At 45.3% G+C, this 13,089-nt stretch overlaps 1 protein-coding gene across 2 annotated transcripts; it reads right to left on the bottom strand.

The window, feature by feature from the left end:
* Positions 1-4,533: 4,533 nt before the first annotated feature.
* Positions 4,534-9,827, bottom strand: LOC123429289 (endo-1,4-beta-xylanase 5-like). 2 transcript variants are annotated; one of them, XM_045113345.1, is made up of 5 exons: positions 9,593-9,827; positions 9,465-9,502; positions 9,203-9,353; positions 5,973-6,148; positions 4,534-5,888 (listed from the first exon to the last, which is right to left on the bottom strand). In XM_045113345.1, the coding sequence occupies exons 1-5, from the start codon at positions 9,720-9,722 to the stop codon at positions 4,653-4,655; spliced, it is 1,731 nt and encodes a 576-aa protein (XP_044969280.1). In that variant the 5' UTR covers positions 9,723-9,827; the 3' UTR covers positions 4,534-4,652. The 2 variants fall into 2 exon arrangements, with proteins under 2 accessions (XP_044969280.1, XP_044969279.1); XM_045113344.1 differs by having other exon boundaries at positions 4,534-6,148.
* Between the last annotated feature and the right edge of the window lie 3,262 nt (positions 9,828-13,089).

Below are 13,089 nucleotides of genomic sequence, written 5' to 3'. Positions count from 1 at the left end.
GAATTTAAAAACAGAAAAAAAAATCTGAACACCTTTAGTCCCGGTTTGTGACGTCTACCCTTTAGTCCCGGTTCAAGACACAACCGGGACTAAATCCTCCAAACCCTTTAGTCACGGTTCGAGACACGAACCGGGACTAAAGGTTCAAGACACGAACCAGGACTAAATCCTCCAAACCCTTTAGTCCCGGTTCGAGACACAAACCGGGACTAAAGTCTCCTTACGGGCCGGGACCAAAGCCTCATTCGATTTGGGGCGACGTGGCCGGGCCTTTAGTCTCGATCCAGAGACAGGCCGGGACTAAAGGGTCCAGGCCAAAGACCCTTTTTCTACTGGTGTATATGCTAGGTTTCCATGGATGCTGGACGGATGCGTGCGTGTCCATACTCTGCAAGCGTACCACCGAATGTAGATATCATCACAGATCACACCGAAAGCAATCCCCTGGGACAAGGCTGAGCTCTCCTCGTGCATGCAATCAGCTTAATGACTGCCGAGTCGACCACTAACTTGCCTGTCATGGCAACGCCACTAACCGGCTACTAGCAGCACTTAGTTAGCAACGTCGCAGCTATCAAGTGTAAATAAAATAACTAATCATTAGTTTACCCATGAGCTTGGGAGCAACATACTCCAACAACCAGTGCCTCCGTTTCTTTTTACTTTGCATATAAGATTTGGTCAAAGAAAGGCTTCACGGGAGAACTGACCGCCCGGTTACGTACACTTGCTACACGCCGGCCGTTTCCCTGTGCTCTCAACGTAGGGAGAAAATCATATCAAAATCAACCTTCAATGAAAACCGATAAAAATTGCGAGAACAAATTTTTAAAAACTTGAAAAATATATGAAATATTAAGAGTATGATGTTTTATTGTCACATAAAATTTCAAATTAAAACACATTACAAGATATGAGCAATGAAAAAGATAAAATCAGGGTTAGGACCGGAGGAAACTTGAGTTGGCTAGTTTGGCCCGACAGCGGCGTCTTTCGACGTCATTATCCTCCTTGAAGTCGAAGCCGACGTCCATCCTATTCACTCCTGAGCCCCTCCCAGACGAAAGTCCAAAATCCGTGTGATTGAAAGGCGACGAGGCCATGCACATCATCTTCTATATCTAAATACAAGCCCCCCACTACTTGATTTTTCTTGACATGCAGACTTGATTTCTGTGGACATGCAACCTATCCACATCAGCGTTAGACATGCAACCATTTATTTTAGTAAATCTACCACATCAGCTTTTCATGTTCCCGTATGTTAAAACTCTCAGTTTTTTTTAGCGGTGTGTTAGAACTCTTAGTGCATCTGCCTTTCATCCTATAACTCCCAACGCATCACTTCCTTTCTTCTTCACGCTTCAAGCCATCCCATTTAAATCTTCCACTATTCCATATGTACAAGATTAATTAAGGCTGGCCATAGTGGAAAGTATCATATATATATATATATAGTATCATACATATGATACTATTGTATGTTACTACCTTCATAGTACATAGTATCATAAACCAGTACTCCCTTCGTCCAAGTGCATAGGGCGACTTTGAGAATCCAAGAATTCCAAAAGTGTTAGGCGTAATTCAATTAAATGCCCTCGTTTATCTCAACAACCTCGTACTCAGTTAAATGCCCCTCGGAGTACTACAACCCACCTCCTCTTCTTTCTTCGGTTCCCACTGGGACATGGCCCGTGAGAGAAGGAAAGAGCCAATGCATGCAGGGTTAGCTGAAACGGCATCACTAATGACGGGATTTATTTCCAAAACTGTTTCACTTTTTCAGCAAAAACTGATCGCCAAGCTTTGTAAAAGTCGCCCTACACATCTCATTTATTGTCATGAATGACACATAGTAGCATATCATTTAACATGTTAGGGTATCTGTCTATGTTACTCTAATCCTCTTATTTTTTTTAATTATCTGTCACATCAGCAGTTTGCTAGTCCCAAATACATGATACTACCTAAGTTACTCCCACTATGACCAGCCTAATGAGTTAATCAAGCGGCCGGCCGGCGGTTCATTACCCTTTACCGTCCCGTACTTTATAGCTGTATGTTCCCTCACTTCTTTCTCAACTACCCAGTCCATGTCAGCAAATTTGTATCATCGTTGTGTGGTTGCAACACTGATCGGAAAATTAAGTGGCAACTACGTGCGTGCAGCTGCTGTAGGTGCCACTCTTGCTCCCCGTCGACCTCAAAGGTCAGTCATGATTCGTTAGTTTTCTCCATCCATTATTTCATTGATTGTTGATAGTATGCAGAATAGTAAAACACGCACCTGCTTTTGGTGTTGACGAGCATATTCTCTCGGTTTTCATGCGTAGCAGCTTAAGATTTTTTAATGAAGGTAACAATATTTCTTGCACGGATTAAGAAGAAAGTTCATTATAAAGTAAGTACTTCTTCCGTCTCGGTCTATAAATCATTTTACGAAAATTAAATAATCTCAAAACACTAAGAAGCGATGCATTAACTTTCACCTTGTTTTTTGTTTTTAACATGAATATAGGAATCAACCAATAACAGACGTGGAACATGTATGTTTTTAATAACTTGAGACTAAATAGCACGATATGCAGTGGTCAATTCATTGCATGTAATGATATTAATTAGCAAATTAACATTAACTTCTCTCGTTTTTCTCTCCGTCTTGGTCGCGTTGCACAACCTAAGAGGACTTATAAACCGAGACGGAGGAAGTATAAAACGGAAGATTAGAGGTATGCAGAATATTTATAGATTACAAGAGCTGATGAAAGAAATTATGTAATGCCATATGCTTCAAGTTGTGCAAGCCAGCCTTCCACATACCTTCTTGTGTGAAACTAAAGATCCTCCCGTTTCTTTTCTTTCCTCTGCTGCCACCAAATTTGCATAACCAAATCAGGGAAATATTTTTTGCAAGGTGGCTGGATCTTAAATTGGCAATTGACACACCGGTCGTCCAGGTTGTTGGTCAGCAGAGAAGGAGCGAGATCAGCCGGCAAACTACAAAAAGGCAAGGCGGATTTCCAAATTGCACAAGGAAACGAGCAATGGTAGCATAAAATCACCCTTTTCTTAATTATTCATTCAATTACCACTGTCTTAGTACATTATTATAAAAAAAATGTGAGTGGAACTCTTATCAATATTGAACCAATACAAATTCCATGGATTTGAGATAAGCTCTACATGCGTTGCTTGACCTGGGAATATTTGGCCGACCATAGTAGGCACACACATACCATCGTGTTTTCATTTTTTTTAGAAAATCAATACTTTCAGGTATCATGAATACCCAATATCTTATGAATTTCCAGGGTACTGATGTACAGTCTTTGTCATTTGAAATTGGACCTTAAAATTCTTCAACCATCACATCTCAAACAATTCGCAAAAAATTCCTGCAACAACGCGCGGGGCATTGTCTAGTACCCTTCATGAAGGCATCATTTTGGGAGGCTTGGGTGTTTGAGAGAGGGATGTTCTGGCGGTGGGCTCCGGGTGGCAAGGGGCGATGGTGGTGGTGCGGAGTATTAGCAGCATGTTGCACCTGGATCTCGACAATGTATGTGTCTGAATGGACGAGCACACGACGGTGACACCGTTTTGCGTCGTGGCAGCGTCTATGATAGGCTTGACAAGGTCGGTGTGTCCGTACTTGCTCTGAAGATGGCTCGGTGGAATATGGTGATGACGATTCATGAGAGTGTGCCAGAACGATTTGTGCCTCACACACGGTATATGATTTGGTTGGAGTATCCGACTTTAGATGTAAGACTTGGATGAGATGTATGGGTACTCGGCTTAGACTTATTGCACCTTTCATCAACTGGATATGAATAACTACAGATGTTGTAAAATAACAAATTTGGACATATTGATGTATTACCCCCTCTGTCTCAAAATAACTGTCTCAGCTTTACATACTAAACCTAGTACAAAGTTGTACTAAGCTTATGACACTTATTTTGGGACGGAAGAAGTACTTTAGAGCATCTACAACGGGACCTCTCATATCCTCCTCAAATGCCTGGGCTGGTCGTCGGTCACTGACTGGTCACGAAAAAGCGACCCATATGAGCCTCTCAAACCGCCCTCAAACGTCCAGGCTGACCAACACCCTTCATATCCATCTCAAATATGAAGACGATATGAGGTCTTGCGGACGCACCCGGACACGCCAGGTCAGTCCGCCACATAGGACACGAGCCCATCCCGGATCACCTTTTCTTTTTCTTTATTCATTCTTTTTTTTTTCTCTTTTGTTCTCTATCAAACATGTACGAGTGACCGGACATATGAGAAAAAATAAAAAAAATACGGCTGCATGTATAAAAAAGTAGGGGACTGGGCGTGCCCGTGGAGGGACCGGATTTGTAGGTTCTACCTGTAAATACTTTAAGGTTTTTGTAAATAATTAATAAAAGTATTGCATGATCTTCTACATGAAGAGGCGGGTGATTTTTTTTTAAAAAAACGAGCTTGAGAACCCACTTCTCAAGCAGGAGAAACAGCCGATCGACACAGGAGCGCATCAATCCAAATCCAAATCCAAATAAATATACGTGTGGCAAATCCATCTAAGATCCTCGACTATTAGTTAACCATGCATGGTTTTCAACTGGATGCATGCATGGGAGTATAAATCAATCAAATCATGGCTGGAGACGGATGGTGATGTGCTTGGTGTCGTCGCTGCGGGCGAGGGAGAAGGTGCCCTCGGCGGAGGAGTTGAGGTAGGTGACGGACAGCTTGTACTCCCCGAGGAATGCGCTGAAGTTGAAGGAGCCGCGGTCGTTGGTGGCGCCGAGCACCTCCCTGGTCTGCCACTCCCCGAGCAGCCGGTCCACGACGTCCCCGGCGGGCAGGTTGGTGAAGTTGCCGTCGGTGAGGCACATCTGGTAGCAGGTGGCGTTGGCGTCCATGGCGGTCCAGAGCATGATCCCGTCGACGGACGGGTGGGCGAACCCCTCCCGCAGCACCTCCTCCAGGTATTCCGCCTGCGTCTTCTGGTCGAGGGTGCTGCTGATGTCGACCTCGGTGAGCCAGATGGGCAGCCGGAGCGTGCCGAGCTTGTCGAGCACGGCGCGGACGTAGGGGATGTTGGGTTTGCCGAAGTGGGCCTCGAGGCCGATGCCCTCGAAGGTGACGCCGGCGTCGGCGAGCTGGCGGAGGCGGGACACGTAGGAGTCGGCGCTGGAGCTGAGGTCGTCGCACACCTCGACGACGTTGAAGTCGTTGAGGAAGAGGGTGGCGAGCGGGTCGGCGCGCTTGGCGGTGCGGAAGAAGTCGGCGGTGGCGTTGCGGCCGAGGCGGGACTCGTAGAAGTCGAAGTGGAGCATCTCGTTGCTCACGTCCCAGTGCACGAAGTCGCCCTTGTAGCGCGACAGCAGGCTCTCGATGCGGCCGGCGACGGCGGCGCGGAGCTGGTCGGCGGAGGTGAGGTTCTTCACCCACCCCGGGGTGTACTTGGGGTCCTCCCAGAAGATGTTGTGGCCCCGCGCCACCGCGTCGCCGGACTGCACGAACTGCAGCAGCTGGTCGGCCAGCGCGTAGTCCTCCTTCCCCGGCGCCGGCTCCGTCGCGTACCATTTCAGCTCGTTCTCGAACACCGCCGCGTTGAACCGCTTCCGGAACCAGTCCTGGTAGGGCTTGTTGCCGAGTATGGACTTGCTGATGGCGGAGCCCAAGGGGAAGTCCCTGCTCATCTGGTGCACGGCGACCTTGGCGCCCACCACGCGGCCGCCGCTGCTGTCCGACACGTGCACGTTCACGAACCGCTTCCGGATCAGCTGGATGCGGTCCTCCCGGTGCTGGCTCCATTGCTCCGGCGAGAACGGCTGCAGCGACGCGCTTCTGATCGACACCATGGACGCATTTGCGGTTGCTGCCTGCACAGAACCAACAGTAAAATTGATCGCGCCACCAACCATTCGAGCATCAAAATTTTTGCAACATGTGTCGCCGGGCCACACCTGGAAATAGAGGACGGAGGTCTGAGACGGCGAGGTGAGGGTGAAGCCGCCCTTGAGGAAGGACCAGCAGTCGTTTCGCACCAGAGCTGTGCCCAGGCACTGTGATCCAGCGTTGTCTAGTGACAAGATCTTGGCCTTCACGTGGATAGTCCCTGGCCCATCGAATTTCACCCAGCCTACCATACACCAATCCAGCATTCAACGGATCGCCATGAATGGTGAACGAATACGAGATCTTGTTTTTTTTTTCTTTTTTGCGAAATAACTATTTTATTATGGTATCAAAATTGCTAAAGCAAATACTACTCCTTTCGTCCCAATATAGATGTCGCAAATTTGATAGTACTAAGTTAGTACAATGTAAATTTTGTACTAGATCAACGATATTTATTTTGAAACAAAAAAGTATGTTCCATCACGTAATGAACTAGCGGCTTTTGCATCAGGAAGAGGGAAACGGGTTCAGTACCACAAAGATAGCAAAGCTATCAATCAAAGGGGACTCCAACACGCATCAACTATAATTACCAGAAACTGAAAAGACTGAAAATATATGCTTAAGATGAATAATGCAACAAGAATACTAGTATATAGGAATGTTCAGGTAGTATATCTGTTACATTTTTAGATAGTATGTACCATATTTTAAATATACTCTATATTTATAAAAATATTTACATGATGTTTTTTCGATTGTTTGCTACAATAAGGTTTGTCCAACTCCGACGAAAGAACTATCGCTATGTGGTTAACGAACATGAGCATAATTTGTATTGCTTCCTATATATGTTCTTTGTATTGCCTTGATGTTTGATGAGTAGATTGAAATATTTTTCCCGCCAAAAAATATTCTAGCTGTTAATTACTTTTTGTCTCTCTCTCTCTATAGGATCAAACACAGAAATAGTTGACTTTTCAATTGCATTTATTCGTTATTTGTTTTGAGAGGGAGTGTGCATGCACTACTACTCCCTCCGTTTCTAAATATAAGTCTTTAAATAGATTTTATTAGTGGATTACATACGGATGTATATATACATATTTTAGAATATAGATTCACTCATTTTATTTCGTATGTAGACTTTTAATAAAATATCTTAAAAGACTTATATTTAGGAACTGATGGAGTAATAAATAGCTCATCCTACAAGCACATACACTCATGATACATCATACAGGTGTGAATAGCTGTCCATAAAGTGTCAAATAAATGAATAGCTCATCATACAGTGCGCATACACCCCAGCTCTCAAAGCCGAGTACTAGTGGTAAAAAAAGGCTCGTCAAAAGTTCCATGCGCACGCATGCTTGTGCCCAATCTGAGCCGCCGTCCACCCATCCACCCACCCACCCACCTCAAACACCCGAATGCGCACGACCCAGCTCACAATTCCCTCTCGCCGCCGCCATGCAGATGCTGCATGCCCCGCCAGCGCCTCTCCACCAGCACACACACACAAACTTAACAAAAGCTAGCGCTCGATCGCCTCCCTGCTCACTCAGTGCTCTCTCCGCCTGTACGTACGGATCTCACTCGATGCGTGGGCGCACGCGTCCGTCCGTCCGCTCCCTGCCATGCCATCGGAATCAATGCATGATGAACGGCGAAGGAGGCGATCGATCGCTGGTCCATGCAGTGTCGCGGCGCGCGCGCGCCACATGCAGAGCAGGCGATGCGAACTGCTACTGCGCATCCATCCATCCATCCACACACACACCCACGGCGCAACAGTGGTCTCTGGTGACACGCGTATGCGGCCGGCGGCCGGCTGGTGGTGCGGTGGCGGTGCTCATACGACGTGCCTAGCTGCCTCATCTGCCCAGGCCGCCCGCTGCGCACCCCCGTCGCCAACCCCCACGCCTTGCCCCGACCGCTCTTGTCTCGCGCGCATGCGGCCGCGGCAAGAATCCCCGTCGCCGTCGTCGCCCCCACCACCACGTACCACGATCGATCGTCGTTGGCCATGGCTCCTTGCTACCTCTTGCCCGTTTCTGCCGCCCGCCTACCTAGTTCTAGGCTCTAGGCTCTAGCTGCTGCCTAATCTAATCATTTTCGATCCAGCAGCGACAGCCTAGAGCCTTCGCCCTCCCAAGCTGATTTGTTTCATTCCCTTGGATCGTCGGCTTCTGTCCGGTTTATGTATGTATGTATGTATGTATGTATGTATGTATGTATGTATCAATGTATGCATGTGTTTGGAGTATTGGCGAAAATGTGGACAACTCAGGGTGGACTGGACCTCTGGAATCTGGCTATATCTCAAAGTTACATTCGAACTACAGTTCAGTAAGCTGTCGACAGGTTTGGGTGGGACTGGACCAATTGTACGTACTCGCTTTGGGTCCTCGCTTCTTTCTGTTACTACTCCTACATCCGAAATCTGACTGTATAAACATGCAGGCATTTTCCCCCCTGGGTTGCAGCAGACCAGTTCAGTAAAAGCTTTATGAATCTTACTGACACAGCTGTAGGACCAGGCAGGTCTCGTGTGCAAATTCTCAACTCCAAAATCAAATGCTGCACACTATTTGAATTTGCAGAAAAATTAAACCGCTTGCAGGATACAAAAAACAGGCTGCCGTAACTGCGAAAACTTTCTAGACTATTCGTTGTCGTCCATTTGGCAAATCGTATCAAAAAATGCACGGATGTACCAAAGCTCTGTTCTCCGACTTGTGCATCTTTCTTGGAGACCATTCCTGGGAGCGACGTGGATGGGCTTCGTGCGCACTTAGCACAGCTTGCCAACACAGTGACGATGTGTTCGCCCCAAGCAAGTTGTACATCTATTATGAGATTGTTTTCTTTCTCAACTTGCGTATATGCTGTTCAAACGGCATTTTCAGATTTGAAATGCCAAGTTTGTTTTCATCACTTAATTAGTAGGTCCCCGGAGATCTTCTACTTAGTTCTCATCAAACTACATTCGGTTTTAGGACTATAGGCGTTTTGACTTTTGACCCTCAAACTACAGAAATGGAATTTAGGGGAAAAGGACATGCCTGACTGACACGTTTCTTTTTTCCAAATAAAAATCCCCTCCCGTTCCGTTTCTATAAATTCTCAATCAAGTTAAGCTATTTAAGAGGATAACTAGCACTGTATTAAACCTAAAAAAAAAACTAGCCCTGTACATGAGTGAGTGTGAGTCACCCACATAATAAGTAATTTCAGCATTGAAATAGGGAGCTGGGCTCCTTTTTTGATGGAGAAAAACACTGTAACTCACAAGAGAAGCTGTAGGGGGTGGCGGCGGACATGTTGTAGAGCACGAAGGACGGCGAGTAGTTGCCTTGGTCCGCCGTCCGGAAGTCCTTGATTTTCTTGGCCCACCGCAGGATGCCGCCGTTGTACAGAGCTGGCTCAGGGTGGCCTTTGCACTGCAAAGCAGAAGCAACAGAGAAAGCGCAGTTAGTCGAGGACAGGGATGTAGTGTACGAGCGGCCGGGGCGTAGCAGAGATTCATTCCGAGAGATGGATGGAGAAGGTACTTCAGTGTAGGCCTTGTAGTCGTAGCGCAGTCCGTCAGCTGCATGCACGGAGGGCGAAATCAACAAGCATCAGTGTAATAGCTCTGTACTTGAGTCAGTGCAAGTTTGCAGGGCCCGGGGGTACTCACCGGAGGAACCGTGCGGCGCGAGAGAGGCGAGGAGCAGCAGCAATGGCGGAAGGAGGAGCATGCTGGCCTTGGTCCGAGGAGGAGGAGGAGGAAGAGGCAACGCCGCCGCCGCCGTCGCAGCAGGCAACATAGCTAGCTAGGATAGGCCGGTGCAAAGAGGCTGTATGTGTCGAGAGCACAGGCGAACGGCCGGCGGGTAGCTAGTGTAACCGGGCGCCAGTTCTCCCCCGTGAACCCTTCCTTGTCCCGTGTGTGCGGTCGGTGCGCCAACCGATCGAGCATTTATACAGCAACGCAACAAAGAGGGAGCCCGCCGGAGGTAGTAGCAGAGATAATTCCACGGTAACCGTCCGTGGGTGATGCTGATTAACTCGTTACTTACTAGTGCAACGATCGTAGGACTAGCTAGTGATTACTCCCTCCGTTTCAAAATATAATAACTTTTAGGTATTTCACTAAAAGACTACATACGGAGCAAAATGAGTGAATCTATACTCTAAAATATGTCTATGTACATCCATATGTAGTTTATAGTGCAATATCTAAAAGGTCTTATATTTAGGAACGGAGGGAGTAGTTTAGGTAATGGATAAACATGAGCGGAGCCGGATTGAGACTGGCAATTTTTGTTTTTGAGATAATATGGTCTTTATTGATCAAGTAACATCGTTACAAAGTTCATCTCAAATCAAACTCGGTATAACATCTACTAAAATATTACAAGATGATGGCTCGGCATTCCGAGCCAATTTATGTGCGGGTAACCAAAGACCGTTGGCAAGTAGCCAAACGGCACCTGCATAATTAGTTAGGGTGTGTCTAGGTCTCAGTTGACTGAGACAAATTTTTTATCTGCACAAATCTCAATGCAAAATCAACGGATAATAGTATCGACTACTGATTTTTAGCAAAGCCGAATTAGCTAAGCTATATATATGGGTTTGACTAGTTGCTGGGTATGTTGCTACCTAACCCATAGATAAACTTATGATTAGTTTACATAAGTAGTAGTGTGGTTTGGTGGCATTGGCATGACAGGCAAGTAGTTAGTGTTTGACTCGGCAGTCATGAAGCTAACTGCATGCATGCACGTGGATTACTTTCGGTGTGATATGATATCTACATACGCGTGCAGAGTGGCAACGCAGGGAGGGAGAGGAGAGACCATCGATCGGCCGACTGACTGACACGTCGATCGTTGATCAGAGTATATATTAGTACACGGCTATGCGCACTTAAGGTCAGCGTAACTGTGTATAGAACCTGTCATCTCTGGGTAATGACACGCACCCTTCCATTCCAGCCACCATGGAAAGCCAGCATCATCTCTGTAGTCTCTGTACTGTCAGCCCATCATTTTGTTAGGACGACCGGTGGGTGATTAGGCTATCATTTTGTTAAGACGACAAAGTCTATACCATCATTTGTCCTTGCTCTACGTACTCATCTACTGTTAAGCCGCGAGCTGTATGTGGTTTTGTCCTCTTGGGGACGCACAATATATGCCTCCGTTGGTTTACCCGACATTTCTAGTGGGTGTCAGAGGGCCGGCCGGGACCCGGAACATGGAATGTTTTGACGGAAAAGTGAGGAAGAATCGTGCTGAATCGATTTTCTTTCAGAGCATCTCCAACAACCGTCCAATGTGTGTTAAAATTAAGCTTATGACGTGCCCTTCGTCTGTCTGGACGCAGCGGTCGTCGCTGGTTCCAGCAGGTGGAGTAAAATGCAGCGCACGCTTAGCTTCAACAAGCGCTGTAAAATACAACACGCGCTATCATTTCAAACAATACTAGATCGTTGATGGCGAACGTTGCGGCGTCCGTTTATTTAAAAAAATATAAACGTTAAATTTTTTTGAAGGATATATATAATAGTGAATTAGATGCCTCAAAATATATGAGGATTATTGGTTAAAAATTGTACAACTTATTCTGTGAAATTGTACAAGACGAGGTAGCTACATCCAAAGACAAGATGCAGAAAAGAGACTCATTAATTGTCCTCTAGTTATAACATCATTATGGAATATCTTTTCTTTCAACATAGAAACCATTTATACTTTTAGTTCTTTCTGCGGAGGTATTTCAAGCCATGGATCTGTCAGACAGTTTCTTGGTCGTGTATGATACATGCTGTAGTTGGCCGCTCCTGCCGAATATGCTGGATCGGATGAGGTGATGGCAAGAAAAACCGGTTTGAATGCATGTACTACAGCAACAAGCTAGAACATGGCGACATGAGTAGAGACATGTTCATACTTGAATTCGATGTGCTACAAACAAACCAGATTAATATATTCTGTAGATAATGAAAGGGATGTAATATATCACTTTTTTTTAGCAAAAGGAGTAAAAGAGAATATACATAGGAGTCCCTGCAAGTCGAAGCTAAAAAATGTTGATGCTGCTACTAAGTTTCTCATCCTACAATTTGTAACCCATAGAGGTGATTAGTTTCCAATAAGATGACAACTCCATACTTGTCTTTACTTGAAATACAACCATAGCACCAACACATTTTTTTGTTGCTACCGGTTTTAGACTGATAGATATCCCTAGTAATACCAGACCTGAAGTCCCTAACTAAAGCATGGTCTTTGACCCAAGGATGCTCTAAATGTAGGAGCAGTTCGACACGCAGTAGGATCATGCTGCAAGCAGAGTTTTCGTACAAACAAAAAAATACCTGGACTATTAGGTATATCATTTTTTTTTCTAATTTGATAACCTGAAAAATGAATAGACATTATTTTATATTCAACTTACAAGGGGAAATACATGAAAAACCATCAGTAGCCTTGCTCCACCCCATAGGATCTACCTCTAAAGAAGTTGATAGATATGTATGCTGAGTTAATGACATATGCATGATATCATACATATTAAATAAAATAATGACTATAAAAATATAAGAAATGTCATATCGCTGACATGGTATAGTATAATTGCTCCTTTTGATATTACCATTATGATCTACAAATATAATTGCTTTTTTGATATCCCTATGAGAAAGGTAATTTAATGAATTAAACAGTACATATTAAGAAAAACATTTATAGCTTTATCAAGTGTAGAACTTTTCGCTACACTATGCCAGAGCCAATTTATTTAACCAATTCAGCACCACCTAACTTTTGTGGTACACATTGCAGCGACCACAACAGAAGGATCGGTCGTCCTCAGTGCCACAGATGTGCTTATAGACATTGAAGGGCGCATACAGGCACCACCGCCACCGTTGGAGTTTCCAAAAATAACGGTGCTGGGGGTGGACGTAGACGAACGGGTAGAGTACGGAGATCGATTGAAGCGATTATGGAATATTTTTTATTACCTGACCAAGAACCATTGGATATTATCAGCTCAAGAATTCCAGAGATAAAAAATTGTGAGAATCAATATCCATGATTTGCCCGACTCAATTTCAGTATGAACAATACCTGTACAAAATTTTGATCAGGAGAATATTAGCACAACATAATCGGTGGGTGGAAG

Source organism: Hordeum vulgare, chromosome 2H (assembly GCF_904849725.1).
Source record: "Hordeum vulgare subsp. vulgare chromosome 2H, MorexV3_pseudomolecules_assembly, whole genome shotgun sequence".
Classification (NCBI taxonomy): domain Eukaryota; kingdom Viridiplantae; phylum Streptophyta; class Magnoliopsida; order Poales; family Poaceae; genus Hordeum; species Hordeum vulgare.
This window is presented reverse-complemented; position numbering and strand designations above follow the sequence as displayed.

Coding starts and splice junctions, on each gene's coding strand:
- LOC123429289 (XM_045113344.1), bottom strand. CDS start 9,722: ATGTTGCCTGCTGCGACGGCGGCGGCGGCGTTGCCTCTTCCTCCTCCT. Junction 9,503..9,592: donor CGCGCCGCACGGTTCCTCCG/GTGAGTACCCCC, acceptor CCGTGCATGCAG/CTGACGGACTGCGCTACGAC. Junction 6,149..9,202: donor CACCCCCTACAGCTTCTCTT/GTGAGTTACAGT, acceptor GGTGTATGGTAG/GCTGGGTGAAATTCGATGGG.